At 38.8% G+C, this 15,858-nt stretch overlaps 2 protein-coding genes across 2 annotated transcripts in view; both read right to left on the reverse strand.

The window, feature by feature from the left end:
- The window catches only part of LOC135209113 (uncharacterized), a 330,064-nt gene that overhangs the window by 164,175 nt on the left and 150,031 nt on the right, over window positions 1–15,858 (reverse strand). The gene's annotated exons all lie outside the window — the stretch shown is intronic.
- LOC135208955 (uncharacterized) overlaps window positions 1–15,858 on the reverse strand; it is a 45,424-nt gene that overhangs the window by 6,310 nt on the left and 23,256 nt on the right. The window contains exons 4-9 of the mRNA XM_064241510.1: window positions 11,982–12,114; window positions 11,305–11,442; window positions 9,997–10,155; window positions 8,938–9,166; window positions 8,066–8,313; window positions 3,699–3,871 (exon numbers count right to left, since the gene is read on the reverse strand). Coding sequence (XP_064097580.1) covers window positions 3,699–3,871; window positions 8,066–8,313; window positions 8,938–9,166; window positions 9,997–10,155; window positions 11,305–11,442; window positions 11,982–12,114 — 1,080 coding nt within the window. The remainder of the gene's footprint in view (window positions 1–3,698; window positions 3,872–8,065; window positions 8,314–8,937; window positions 9,167–9,996; window positions 10,156–11,304; window positions 11,443–11,981; window positions 12,115–15,858) is intronic.

Raw genomic sequence — 15,858 nt, forward strand, 5'->3', positions numbered from 1 at the left:
CCATTTTTTCCCTCTCTTTCTCTTCAACTCTGGTGTCCCATGGTATTGCGACGTCAATGAGTGATAGTTTCTTCTTGACTTTGTCAATCAACGTCACGTCTGGTCTATTTGCACGTATCACCCTATCTGTTCTGATACCATAGTCCCAGAGGATCTTTGCCTGATCGTTTTCTGTCACACCTTCAGGTTGGTGCTCGTACCACTAATTACTGCAAGGTAGCTGATGTTTCTTGCACAGGCTCCAGTGGAGGCTTTTGCCACTGAATCATGCCTCTTTTTGTACTGGTTCTGTGCAAGTGCCGGGCATTCACTTGCTATGTGGTTTATGGTTTCATTTTTCGTATTGCACTTCCTACATATGGGAGAGATGTTATTTCCGTCTATCATACTTTGAACATATCTGGTTCTTAGGGCCTGATCTTGTGCCGCTGTTATCATTCCTTCAGTTTCCTTCTTTAGCTCTCCCCTCTGTAGCCATTGCCAATTGTCATTGCTGGCTAGTTCTTTAGTCTGTCTCATGTATTGTCCGTGCATTGGTTTGTTGTGCCAGTCCTCTGTTCTCTCTGTCTTTCTCCTGTCTCTGTATATTTCTGGGTCTTCGTCTACTTTTATTAGTCCTTCTTCCCATGCACTCTTTAGCCACTCGTCTTCACTGTTTTCAGATATTGCCCCAGTGCTCTGTTTTCGATGTTGACGCAGTCCTCTATACTTAGTAGTCCTCCTTCTCCTTCCTTTCGTGTTATGTATAGTCTGTCCGTATTTGCTCTTGGGTGTAGTGCTTTGTGTATTGTCATTTGTTTCCTGGTTTTTCTGATCTATGCTGCGGAGTTCTGCCTTCGTCCATTCCACTATTCCTGCGCTGTATCTGATTACTGGCACTGCCCATGTGTTTATGGCTTTTATCATATTTCCGGCGTTGAGTTTTGATTTGAGTATCGCCTTGAGTCTCTGCATATATTCTTTCCTGATCGTGTCCTTCATCTCTTGGTGTTTTATATCCCCTCCTTCCATTATTCCCAGGTATTTGTATCCAGTCTCATCTATGTGTTTGATGTTGTTCCCATCTGGTAGCTTTATCCCTTCGGTCCTTATTACTTTGCCCTTTTGTATGTTGACTAAGGCATATTTTTCTATTCCAAACTCCATCTTGATGTCCCCAAATACAACCGTAAGAGTCTGGATTAGGGTACCTATTTCGTTGATGCTCTTACCATACAGCTTGATGTCGTCCATGAACATCAGATGGTTAATTCTGTTGCCTCTTTTCTTGAGTTGGTATTCAGCATCCATCTTCTGCAGTACTTTTGTCATGGGAATCATGGCTACTACGAAGAGTGGTGGGGACAGTGAGTCGCCCTGGAAGATACCTCTCTTGATATTAACCTCTGCTAGTCTTATTCCAGAGCTTGAAAGTATTGTATTCCAGTTGCGCATTGTATTTTTGAGGAAGCTGATGGTGTTTTCCTCTGCCCCAAATATTTTCAGGCATTCTATTTGCCATGTGTGTGGTATCATGTCGAAGGTTTTCTTATAGTCTATACATGCCATGGTTAGGTTGGTTTTCCTTCTCCTACTGCTCTTCATTACCATTTTGTCTATCAGGAGCTGGTCTTTTGTGCCCCTACACTTCCTTCTGCAGCCTTTCTGTTGGTGGGGGATGGTGTTTGTCTCCTCTAGGTAATTGTATAGCCTTTCGCTGATGATACCTATTAGTAACTTCCACATTATGGGTAGGCAGGTGATAGGCCTGTAGTTACTGGCTATATTTCCCTTACTCTTGTCTTTCTGGACTAAGGATGTTCTTCCTGTGGTCATCCATTTTGGTGCATGGTGATTTGTGATACAATGCTGGAGTTGTTCTGCTATTCGTGGGTGTAGGGCCTTGAAGTTTTTGAACCAGTATCCATGGACTTCTTTGGGACCTGGGGCTTTCCAGTTTGGCATTTTATTAGTTGGTGTCTGACTGTGTCTGTCGTGATCTCTGTGAATCTTTGTTTTATTCTCCCTGTTTCTTCTTCCTTGACTTCCTGGAGCCATGTTGCATGTTTGTTGTGTGATACAGGATTGCTCCATATGTTTTCTCAGAGTCTCTTACTTGGTTCGGCTTCAGGAATTTCTGGGTGGTTGTCTTCCCCTCTTAGTTGGCTGTATAGTCTTTTCTGGTTGGTTCCGAATAGTTTGTTCTGTTGGTATCCCTTTTTCCTGTTCATGTACCGTTGGATCTTATGTGCTTTGGCCTTAAGCCTCTGTTTTACATCTTCTATTGTGTTGTTTAGTCCCCTCTCTTGTACTTTTTATTTCTCGTTGAGTTCCTCCCTTGTTTTCTTGCTTCTTAGTCTTATTATTATTATTATTATTATTTATTATTATTATTATTATTTGTTATTATATTATTATTATTATTATTATTATTATTATTAATCAGTAGATAGAGAACCCTATTCATATGGAACAAGCCCACCAAAGGGGCCACTGACTTGAAACTCTAGCCTCCAAATAAAATATGGTGCTCATTAGGAAGTAAGAGAAGGTAAAAGGAGATACAGAAAAGAAGACATCTCACATATTAAAAAGAAAAAATAAATTAATAAACAAAAATGTATTAAAACGCAAAGAGAATAGCATCAGGATAGTAAGGCGCATTGGATTCAACTTCTGAAGTTCCAATGACACGACATCCCCAGGGAGACTATTCCGCTGTCCAATGGTGTGAGGAATCGAGAACGAATACAGAAAAGATTAAATTTGACTCTGCCTGATAAATATCTTCATCACTAACAATCGCATGATAGAGATACATAACCCAGGTAAACTAATTATGCCAAATATACCATAGTTTACTACTCCAGGTCCTTTCCTTTATTTACGAATGATTAAATATAATGTTTGTTTGTTTATATGGTGTTTTACGTTGCATGGAACCAGTGGTTATTCAGCAACGGGACCAACGGCTTTACGTGACTTCCGAACCGTGTCGAGAGTGAACTTCTATCACCAGAAATACACATCTCTAACCCCTCAGTGGAATGCCCGGATTAATTATAATGTTCTCCTGTAATATCTGTGTAATTACGGACAATTAGTCGTCTTTGTACACCTGGGTTGAAAAGACATGTTTGCTACACAGATATATGCAAATCCCTCCATCACGACATCCCTAGGTTCATATGACAGGGTGAGATTAAAAGAAGACTTAAAAGAAGATTTATTTTGCCTGTGCTATTTAAAAATAAAGCATTTCTGAGGCTTCCAGTGTAATTTATTAGTTTATTGTGAGCAGCAATAGGTCGCCTTAAGTCCCAAAGAGCTAAGTGAAGGAGTGGTGATTCTGCCCTTCAAGTCAGAAAGAACGAACACTTACATATACAGTGAGGGGAGGAGTACTAAGACTAATTTGATTTGACTGATGAAAAATTGGCTACAAAGCCGAGCGCTGGGGCAGGTTCAGCATTCCAAGACATTATTTAGACAATCAGGTATCCAGTTTTCCAGTTACCTATCTTTGAGTTACCATCTCAAGAGAACTCTCGAGGAAGATCAAACTTACAATTCAACGCTAAAACCCTTAAAATTTGCATTGGTAAATTCGTTAGTCAAAGCCTTGTTGGTCTCTCCACAGTTAAAAAAAAAACGAGGCTCGGTTATTGCCAACTGTATTTAAGAAGCATGTGTCTACATCGCTGAGAAACACCACTCACCTTTCGGCTTGCCACAGACGTAATAGTCAGTGGCCAACGTCCAGGTGTGAGTCCCCAGGGGATAAGAGGCATCGTAGGCGAAGTACGTCGCTATCAGTTCTTTAGTCCACATGTCTGTCAACGTCCAGGTACTGTTCTCTTCGTCGAATCGGAGGTCGAATTTTGTAAAGCCTCTGAATAATAATAATAATAATAATAATAATAATAATAATAATAATAATAATAATAATAATAATAGTTAAAAATATCCACAATTATATATTAAAAATATATTTCTATGTAAAAATATAGAACAAAGACTTTCGAACACCCGAACGGTGTTCCTCATCAGTGAAACGTTAAAATGTAATGAAGAGGATAGTTTCCTCCCGAAGGGCATCTAAAAAATTGGGCGGAGCGAGAAAATAACAGCCCATCATCGAAGTGCTGGTTCGTGTGTTAAGTAATCCCAAACTCAACAGGCAGTTGCGCCAACCTCCTCGATCTCCGAACCTGTTTAGATGCTCCTGCTTGCACTGCATAGGTGCCATAGTCGGGAACATCCACAGGGAAGTCGGCTATCTGGAGAGAGAGAGGGGAAGAGGAAGCAGAGCATCAGGGTTCACATGGTCAACGTCAGTTTTAATATTAAAATCTTTAGGGTATTGCCTGGCAATGAAACACGTTTACAAATGAAGACCCTTTTATAAACAGTTTCATTGCCAGGCAATACTCAAAAGATTTTAATATTAAAACTGACATTGACCATGTAAACCCTGATGCTCTGCTTCCTCTTTCCCTCTCTCTCTCTCTCTCCAGATAGCCGACGTCCCTGTGGATGTTTCCGACTATGGCACCTATGCAGTGCAAGCAGGAGCAACTTCACAGGTTCGGAGATCGAGGAGGTTGGCGCAACTGCCTGTTGAGTTTGGGATTACTTAACACACGAACCAGCACTTCGATGATGGGCTGTTATTTTCTCGCCCCGCCTACCTTTTTAGATGCTCTCCGTGAGGAAACTAACTTCTTCACGTTTCACTGATGAGGAACACCGTTCAGGTGTTCGAAAGTCTTTGTTCTATATTTTTACATAGATATATATTTTTAATATATAATTGCGGATATTTTTTAACAATTTGTTTTCACGAAACTGTGAATTTCTTAATAATAATAATAATGGGCACAATTTTCAGTGTCGAAAATGATGACAATGGTGGCAGGTCCACAATAATATCGCATGTGAAGTATAAAGTCTTTAATAGACAATAAAAGCTTTCGAACCTTATACTAGGTTCATCCTCAGTCAAGTGAACATTATGACTTTAAAAGTCCGTCGAAGTAAACTTCTGAACAGGACAATTCCAAAATGACGAACGCAGATGGAGGAAGCGCTCAACAGCCCAACTAGGTAATTCCGTTGTTGATGTTCGAATCCCTGTTTGCTATTCTGCTGGAATGTCTTGTGGGCTGTGATGATGCTGCATGGTGTTCCCTTGGCGGTGCGGCTGCAACATTGCTGGACGTCACGTCCCCCGTGCTGTAATCCGTCTGATGAAGGAGAGCAGAAGAGGGGGCAGCAACAGGCAGAGGAAACACAGAGCTTGTCTTAAAATTAAAATTTTTAACAAAGTTTTTAAGAAAGTAAAAGTTGACTAATGGGTCTTCCCCAACAAACAACTTGTTACCATAAAAATCTTCTAAGTTTATATCGGCCCCTTCAACTAGTCTTCTTGTTTGGACATTGTTATTTTTAAAAATTGCGTTAGATCCATCCCAATTCTGTCTATGGTTGTTCTTAAAAGCATGGGAGACTATCGCATTGTTCTGTGCATGAAGTGCATATGCTCGTTTGTGTTCCCCTAATCGGGTGGGTAGTCCTCTTCACTTTCCCCAAAATATTTCTCCTCACAGTCATGACAGGGGATTTCGTAAACTCCCGGAATGATAGTATTCTTACCGTTATTGTTGCTTCTAATTAGTTTATGGCTAATCGTGTTTGGGTATTTGAAAACGATTTTAGTGTCTTTCTGGCTATTGTTAGCAGAGTTACATAATTTGTCGAGGTTAGGATTAAATGGGAGGGATAAGAATCTGTTGGGTTTTTCCTTGGGGTTGTTAACAGGACGATAAAATGCTTTCTTAGCTCGCGAAGTGGCTTTGTCAATAAAATGATCGGGGTATCTTAGTCCTCTGAAGGTTAATCGTATGTGCTGAATTTCTCCATCGACAAACTCCGGGTCGCATATTTTAAACGCACGTAGGGTAAAGTTCATTATTGCATTGCTCTTAATGTTATTGGAATGGAATGAATAAAAATATATGTAACTTTCTGAGTTGGTTGATTTGAGATACACAGAATTTAAATTTAGAAATTCAGCACATACGATCAACCTTCAGAGGACTAAGATACCCCGATCATTTTATTGACAAAGCCACTTCGCGAGCTAAGAAAGCCTTTTATCGTCCTGTTAACAACCCCAAGGGAAAACCCAATCGATTCTTACCCCTCCAATTTAATCCCAACCTCGACAAATTATGTAACTATGCTAACAATAGCCAGAAAGACACTAAAATCGTTTTCACATACCCAAACACGATTAGCCATAAACTAATTAGAAACAACAATAACGGTAAGAATACTTTCATTTCGGGAGTTTACGAAATCCCCTGTCATGACTGTAAGGAGAAATATTTTGGGGAAAGTGAAGAGGACTACCCACCCGATTAGGGGAACACAAACGAGCATATGCACTTCATGCACAGAACAATGCGATAGTCTCCCATGCTTTTAAGAACAACCATAGACCGAATTGGGATGGATCTAACACAATTTTTAAAAATAACAAAGGCGCCGCCATAAACTTAGAAGCTTTTTATGGTAACAAGTCGTTTGTTGGGGAAGACCCATTAGTCAACTTTTACATTCTTAAAAACTTTGTTAAAAATTTTAATTTTAAGACAAGCTCTGTGTTTCCTCTGCCTGTTGCTGCCCCCTCTTCTGCTCTCCTTCCTCAGACGGATTACAGCACGGGGGACGTGACGTCCAGCAATGTTGCAGCCGCACCGCCAAGGGAACACCATGCAGTATCATCACAGCCCACAAGACGTTCCAGCAGATTAGCAAACAGGGATTCGAACATCAACAACGGTATTACCTAGTTGGGCTGTTGAGCGCTTCCTCCGTCTGCGTTCGTCATTGTTGAATTGTCCTGTTCAGAAGTTTACTTCGACAGATTTCTAAAGTCATAATGTTCACTTGACTGAGGATGAACCTAGTATAAGGTTCGAAAGCTTTTATTGTCTATTAAAGACTTTATACTTCACATGCGATATTATTGTGGACCTGCAACCAATAATAATAATAATAATAATAATAATAATAATAATAATAATAATAATAATAATAATAATAATAATAATAATAATAATAATAGTGACTGTCAGATATGCTGACTCTGCATAATAATGGCTGTGAATAATCTTTACAAAATTCGATGTGGGAACAATGGCAAAACAAGTTAAAAGAGAACTTTCATTTTTCATTAAGTCTGGAAAATAAAACATCGTCATAAATAACACGGAGCAAAAGGCAATAATACTCAACAGACTTTCCTGTTCATATTTTATACTAATTTTTTTAAACAAATAGATTAAATGGCTCTATAAACCTGATTCCATTAACAGCATTTCAAAATTCTGACTTACAAATGTGACCAAAACCTAAAGAATAAGTTGTCACGTTTATATAACGCAGTGTTTTCAGATTCACGGAACAGTTGACTTGAAAATCGGATTAGGGATGCTGATATAAGGATAAAACAGCTCTCTGGTCAATATTAAATCAAGATCCTACTGCATAATGGAAGAATATGAAGACATTGGTAAACCTGAATACTACCGCGACCTGGTTGTCGTCATTCGCCGACAGGGATATCTACTGCCTTGTTTTTCATTTGTTTATGTCTTTCTTTTTTATGATATTAACCGTCTTTTATTTATGTTTTTATTAGATTTATCCCTAAAGGGCCCATACTATATACAAACTGGTAACCGTACCAGAGGGGCGAGGTGGTGTTATTCATTTTAACCAAGGCATTAAAAAAAACAAGGCGTGATCCGACCTACAGCTTATCGGAGTGCATGCTAAAATCTACGGCCAAACAGAGCGTTGTTTTACCAATGAAAACTAAAGTAAATACGCTATATTTTAATAGAGATATTTTTTTTCTGTATTGTTTAACATGCACATTATCTATTTTTACAATTTCATTCTAATAAATAAATCACAAATATCCTACCCTAAAATTCCTGTATCCTTAACTCAACGCGAAACACCCAAGCATCATGAGACTCAAGTCGCCCACCAGCTGACTTACGTAGATACATACCTAAAGGAAGTCCTTTTCCCATCCTCGGGGCTCAGTCGAAACAGTATCGCTTGATCGTCGCTTTCGCAGAGGCCCCTCATCTTGTACACGGTAGGCACTGGTTCCTCACAGGAGACGCAGAACTGGTACGTAGACGAGCATTTGACGTCGTCCCATTTGCCAGCATTCGGAGGAATCATCATGCCAAGGCAATGCTGGGATTTGGACGACTTCTTGAAGCTGAAGTTTTCGTACGTCAGTGGGTTGCCCTGGACAAGTGAAGCGGTATTTGTTTGTATTCATTCGTACAGCAGCTTATTGCTGTATATTACCTTCATGCCTGAGACCTCGGTAATTACGTGAAGGCTGGTGGTCTTTATATTCAATCACCTATGATTTACCTACGTTCACATACTTGACTATACTCTGTTTTTTTTCCATCTGTCCATCCGCCTGTGGTGTTTCCGTATGGTAACACTGCGTCCCGGGCTTTTGATAGTTACATTCAGCTTACATTCAACAACAATAATAATATCCTATTTCGAATATTAACGGTGTACTTCGCATACAGTAAATTATTAAAACACTTTTCAGTTGCAAATGTACACCCAGATATCCTTTTATTTACCTAAAACTTGCACATACCATAACTATTTAAAGCCCGGGACGCAGTGTTACCATACAAAAACACCACAGGTGGATGGACAGATGGAAAAAAACAAAGTATAGAGACAGACACCTAACGGTTGGTCTAGTATCCTTAATAATAATCGTAAATCGTTATATGCTTGATCCCTAACTAACAACAAATTAAAAAATAAACAAAACAACCTTAAAGTAATATTTCTCATTTCTCACTCAGCCACCACACGTTGACAATTGAAAAAGTATACCTCCAAGTCCGTGAATTTGTCATTCTCCTCCTCGTCCGTGGCTCCTAGCCAGAGGTACACGGTGGCGTGGTTCGGAGGCTGACAGATGGACTGGAAGGCCCTGGAGGCGTTGTAGAGATCCACGTTTTCCGCGGAACTTCGGGGGACGTTGATCTTTGCCTTCTGATTGGCGCACCACTGGATGGCGTCGGCGAACGACCGCCGCTCGGGGAAGAGGGTGACTTGCTTGCTGAAAGGGAGGGAGAATGGATGGAATAATAGGAAATCTTGAAGTGCAGGGTGAAAGTAGACATCTTTGTCCGGATCCATTGTAAAATCTTGGCCGACTCTTCTTCTTTAGTTCAAGGGTCACCACCGTACAACATGATTTCATCAAAATCCTCTAATACGTTTCGAGATATTTTGTTTACATGAAGACAGACAGACGGACAACAAAGGGGAGACCATGTAGATGAACATCCGTTATGTATAATAAATGAAAAAAATTGGATAAATAAGGTGTAACACAAAATAAATAATATAAAAGACACAGAATGGAAATAGGTAAGAACAGCCCCAGGTGGCAGGGAAAATCCTGTTTTCACGAGGAATGAGATCGCAAACCTCACCCTCTTCCCGTTTTCTATCACCACACAGAAATGGTGTTGATATCTTTCGATCCTCCGTACCAGCCACCAAGCTAGTTAGTGCGAGAACAGGATATCATGCCTAATACAATAAACTGTTGTATGTGGTGTATATTATATAGGATAATTGGTGCTACCACAGCAGGCGGCCTACTTGCGTGTTTCTACGCTGTTTCGCCGTGTTTATTTCTAGCCTAAGTGCACTTAATCATATTTGATTAAATACTAAACACGGTGATACACATTTGATCACCTAAGTAGACTGCCTACTATAGTAGGACCGAATAACTTCACATAAAAAAAATAAAATGGTATATGAAAAAAATAATTATTGTGTGGATGCAAATAAGTACATTACTTTAGATATAGGTCTATAAATATAAAACAAAGGTATTCAGTCTAATATTTATTGAGTGGACGTAACCGAATTCACCTTGAGTTGCAGTAGTCCTCTTTTCCGACAGTAATTTCCTCCACGCTGCCGAATATTTGCCAGGTTGTCGAGGACCAAGCTACCAAGTCCCCTTCGTCGAATTCTTCACACCTGAATTGATTCTGCACTTCCTCCTCCATCAGGGTGCGACTGTAGAGGCTGATAAATAAATGCTGTTGGTCAATTTTTCTTCGTTTCTTTCGTATCATGGAGGTGTGTGTGTTTGGTGCCCCGTGGCTATGTTAAAAGGGGACCGTCATCTTTCATAATTTTGGTGTGACTTATGGTGTCCAAAGGTGGCATGAATTCAAAACACTAAGGTTGCAGAAGAAGAACTTATAAACAAACTACTGAAATCGACATTCGGGTTACTATTGTTGTAGAAGAGGATGATAGACATGAATTAAACATTTTGAAGGAACATAAAGTAAAGTTAAGTTATAAAAAAAATGAGTAAAGTGAAGGTGAGAGAATAAAGCTTTGCACCTCACATATATAGTGTAGTGTGTCCGCAACTGTGTTTGTGGAATGAGCGCTTAGGAACCAGGAAATCAGTCTCCCGTTTGACCAGTATATTATCATCTTATGAATAATGAATGAAACTAAAAGATCGGTTGACTCATCAATCACAATCGGTTTGACGATCAACCAAGTTGTATGTTAAACATATTCAACAAAATTAGGCCTATGATTGTGTGAATCATGTCATATATTTCCTCGAAGTATCAATGACCTCTGCCTGTGTCCATGAAGAGTACGAATAACTGGAAATGAAGAGAAAATATCCATGAGCTTTTTAGTAGCGAGATCAAATCACTGGAGAAACTGCTTTCATTGGGTGCTGTTTTGCTGGAAATGCAAAACACTGACTTGAGTCATCTTACCTACACTCTGTTTTCTTCCAACTGTCCATTCGTCTGTGGTGTTTGCGCATGGTAACACTGTGTCCCGGGCTTTGAATAATATCCTATTTCGAATATTAACGGTGTAATTCGCATTCAGTAAATTATTAAAACACTTTTCAGTTGCAAATGGACACCCAGACATCCTTTTATTTACCTAAAACGTACACATAGCGTAACTATTTAAAGACCGGGACGCAGTGTTACCATGCGAAAACACCACAGGCGGACGGACAGATGGAAAAAAAAAAAAAAAACAGAGTATAACCTTACGCTAGTACTAAGTTTGCCTTGACAAGTCTTGCCTACCGAGGCTTCGTCTCTCAAGTTCTCTGGAAGTCGAATGAACTAATAAAACCCTTTATGTCGGCACTTAATTAAGGCAATGTCTAACTAATTCCCTTACTTGAAATCAGTGACTATTCCTGAGAAGCTCTGCTGTTCCTGATATCCAGCCAGGACTTGGTCGGTTTCTTGGCCCAACACCAGGGATGCGTTCAGTAGGATCTTCCTGGGCGAGATGTCGTGTATCTTGTTGACTTCTCTGGAGGAAATAAGGAATGGTTATCAACCCATCGTGGGTGATGTGTTCTTAGAATAAGAATCATTACTTAAGTAACTGTGTGAAGTAGTAAGTTTGGGAGGTGTTTGTTTAGAGAGAAGAATCGCCAATATTCATGTAACCGGCCATGTGTAGCAACTGACCAACAACTTCTTTTTGTACTTCCTGTATAGTCAAGTGACATTAAATATTTAAAAACATGCAGGATTATCAGTGACTGATTCCTCATTAGGCTAAGGAGATTTAATAGTGGGCAGTGTTCGCTTGTAATAATTGGTTTGGGGATTTAGAAAGCTTTGGCAACTAAGTTTAAGCATTTGGGCCCCATCTTTCTCGAAATTACTGACTCATCCATTGACATAAAAACCTAACTTACAAATTTACAGAAATAATAAGTATGTCTTTGCATGAAAAACAGTCTCTACTTAAATTAGTAGCTTAAAAATCACCCATAGACATAAGAAAAAAAACAGCAGTCCCTCAAGCCAGCTCGCCCACTGACAAAACAAAAGCGAACCCACCCATTGACATAGATGCGCAGTTCTTCGCTGCTGGCCGCAAAGCAGACATGATACCACTCCCCTGGGACGAGGGTCAGATCCTTGGCGCCCATGTAGTAGCTTCCGCCCAAGGCTATAAAGGCTTCGGCGATCTCTGAGAGGAGATGGGTGGAAACTGAGGGCGTGGCTAAGTTGAAGGAGTTGGATAGAGGTTAATCAAAATGATAACCACTATACTACTGTTACGGTTGTAGGAAAAATCACCCGGATTTTTTCCTACATTATTCTGTTTCCTTCCGTTGTTCATAATAATAATAATGGCCTCCTATATTTTAATGGACGCCAGGCACGAAATAATTTATCACTGCACGGAGATCTACCTTTTTCTTCTTCTTCTTCTTTTTTTGAACGAGAGAGAGACCATTATTGACAAAGAAGAGAGACAGACAGACGAAGACGAGAGAGAGAGAGCAACCATTATTGAAAAAGTAGAAGAGAGACAGACAGAGACGAGGGAGAGACACCATTATTTACCAAGCAGAGGAGAGAGAAACAGACGGAGAGAGAGAGAGAGAGATCATTATTGACAAAGTAGGAGAGAGAAAGACAGACAGAGACGAGAGAGAGAATAGGGTCACATTGAGACCGAAAAACAACCAGAATACGCAAGTCTACACTACCAACCTCTCCTCTTGCTTCCCACAAGCACTCCCAGTAGCTAATCATTTCTGCTTGCTCGTAATGCAAGCCTTAGGCAACGCCTAATAGCAATTTACCAACCACGTCCTTTGCGTGTCTGCAACTTACGTAATTTCTCCCTTGCAATCGTATGTGATACTAATTCTACATAATTGAGAGAAAGAAGTTTGGCATATTCATGGCGCCATTGTTTATTCATTGTCATTACGGCGTAAGTTTGTAAGAGTCGTTAAGTTGTTTCCTTAGTCACTGGACATTCTACTTAATAGTGTGTTTGTGGAATGTTGCAATTGTGAATGGCCGTGACTCGTCAGTTTTTCTACATTATATCTATTCGCTTTGTTTAAACAATACCCGATAGAATATACTTCCTTCACGCACGTTTGGTCATGCATACGTATACATGCATACTGTATCTTGCGTTCTATTACTTCTATGAATAGTTAAAATGACTTGAAGTCTTAATTAGTTCACGGAATATATATCCCATATAGCAGCGCATGTGTCCATGTCAATCTATGCTTAAGGGATGTATATTTCATCAGATCAATTTTCCGATCAATTAACTATTGTCCGTTTCAGTGATGGAGGTACAAGTAGTTAATAGTCAGCAGTTCACTCAGGACCAGCTAGTGTGATGGGCTGGTTCCTGCCAGTGGCGATTTGTAATGATTTTTTTTTTATATGCAATTATCGCTATTAATCTTCACCTGGTTGGTCACCCCTAAGTTTTTTTTTTTTTTTTACGTGGTGTGGGTTGCTAATCATTCTCCTAATCAAGACACTTTCTTCTTGTGGACTATTTCTGTCTTTAAACTGAAATTTGGTGACATATTGTCTTTTAAATTTATGACGCAAATGTGTTCGAATTTATGACGTATTGTCGTAAAATATATGATGTATATCTAGATTTAAATTTGATGAGATGTTGTCTTTAAATTTTCTTTAAGTTTAAATTTGATGTCATATTGTCTTTGAATTTATAATATATGGTCTTTAAATTTAAATTCAAGTTTGATGAACATTTGTCTTTAAATTTATGACATATACTTAAATTTTAATTTATAAATTTGATGACATATTGTCGATGAATTTAAACTTAAATTTGATGAATTTATAACATATATTTAAATTTAAGTTTTTAAGGTTGATGACATACTATATTTAAATATAAATTTAAATTTGATGAATTGTTGTCTTTAAAATTTAATTCAATCTATGAATTTGATGACAAGTTGTCTTTAAACTTAAATATGATGACATATCGTCTTTAGAATTATGACACACTGTCTTTAAATCTAAGGTACCAGTCGGGGCTGTTAAAATTCTATCTTAGCTTCATGAGAGAGAGAGAGAGAGAGAGAGAGAGAGAGAGAGAGAGAGAGATCACATCAGCAAACACTAAATAAATAAGTCAACAACAACATCGGCCGGAGGCCATCTTTCGTAAGTGCTCATTACATAACCCTCACAGTTATTATAACCCTGCAGGGTTATTATATACTTGCATAACTTTCCCGAACGGGGTATTTATAACCGAATGACATGCCATGGGTCAGCAGCGTGTGGCAATGACCTTATAGCTACGTGTTTCTCGAGAAACAACACTAAATAGTTCTCGGTAATTGAATGAGGTCACGAAAACGTTGTAGGTGAAGCAATGACATATAATGTCTCGTCTTTCAAGAAGCTCTCTATACTCTGTTTTTTTCCATCTGTCCATCCGCCTGTGGTGTTTGCGCATGGTAACACAGCGTCCCGGGCTTTAAATAATATCCTATTTAGAATATTAACGGTGTAATTCGCATAGAGTAAATTATTAAAACACTTTTCAGTTGCAAATGTACAGCCAGATATCCTTTTATTTACCTAAAACTTACACATAGAGTAACTATTTAAAGCCTGGGACGTAGTGTTACCATATGCAAACACCACAGGCGGGTGGACAGATGGAAAAAAAAAACAGAGTATAGTCCTATAGTGAGACTTCTGTAATGATTTCTGTAAGGGTCGCTGTGCCTCGCTGTCGAATTTCTCTGTTCCAGAGGTTCCTTTGTGCCCTCACACACAGTTGGCTATTTATTTATTTATTTTTATTTCTAACAGCAGACCTCTTCTTTCCTCTTTCCTTCTGTCGTTAATTTCAAATGAATGCCATATTCTTTGGCAACTTGAATTTTAAGCTAATGACCCCTGTGTGATGGGCTTGTTCCTTATGAATAGGGTTCATAGTCCGATAATAATAAGAATAATAATAATAATAATAATAATAATAATAATAATAATAATAATAATAATAATAATAATAACCTTGAATTTCAAGACAGAGGCCCTGTGGTCTTGTTCCACACGACGAGAGGTTCATCTGAATAATAATATTTATATATATATACATATATACATATACATATGTATGTATGTATGTATACGTACATACGCATTGATCTCCATTTAATCCCCATTAAATCAATCTAACATCATTACCGTTAATAACAGCACCTTTATGACAATTACTGACCGTTGTTTACCCAAGACATTATTTACGTCGTCACGGATAGGAGCAAAGATAATGAACTTCTCTCTTCTTCTTCTTCTTCTTCTTCTTCTTCTTCTGCTCTTATTTCCGTTCTCCCTTGTTTAGTCTCATTCGTTCGTTGCTCTCTCTCTCTCTCTCTCTCTCTCTCTCTCTCTCGTTATTCTTGGTCTTCTATTTTCTCCACTGCTTTTTTTTATCGTTTTGTTTCACCTGCATTGAGTTTATTTTCCTTATTCTCTTGTTTTCTACTTCTCCTTCTCTTATTTTGTTATTCTTTATTCAACTTATTTCCTTTCTCCTACTCCTTCTCCTCCTCCTCTTTTTCTCATGTTATTCTCACTCTTCTGTTTCCTCCATTCCATCTTTTTTATCCTTCTTTTTCCTCTTCTTTCGACTTATTATCATTCTTTTCGTTTTCCACGATTCACTTCTTCTTCTTCGTCTTCTTCTACTTCTTCGTCTCATTTTTCTTATTTTTCTACTTCTTCTACCTTCTACTTCTTCGTCTTCTTCTTCTTCTTCTTCTTCTTCTTCTTCTTCTATTTCTACTTCCTCTACTTTTCTTCTTCTTCCTCTACTTCTTCTTCTTCTACTTCAACTTCTTTTACCTTCTACTTCTACTTCGTCTACTTCTTCTACTTCTTTTTCTTCTTCTTCTTCTAC

The sequence above is a fragment of the Macrobrachium nipponense genome, chromosome 37 (assembly GCF_015104395.2).
Source record: "Macrobrachium nipponense isolate FS-2020 chromosome 37, ASM1510439v2, whole genome shotgun sequence".
Lineage (NCBI taxonomy): Eukaryota > Metazoa > Arthropoda > Malacostraca > Decapoda > Palaemonidae > Macrobrachium > Macrobrachium nipponense.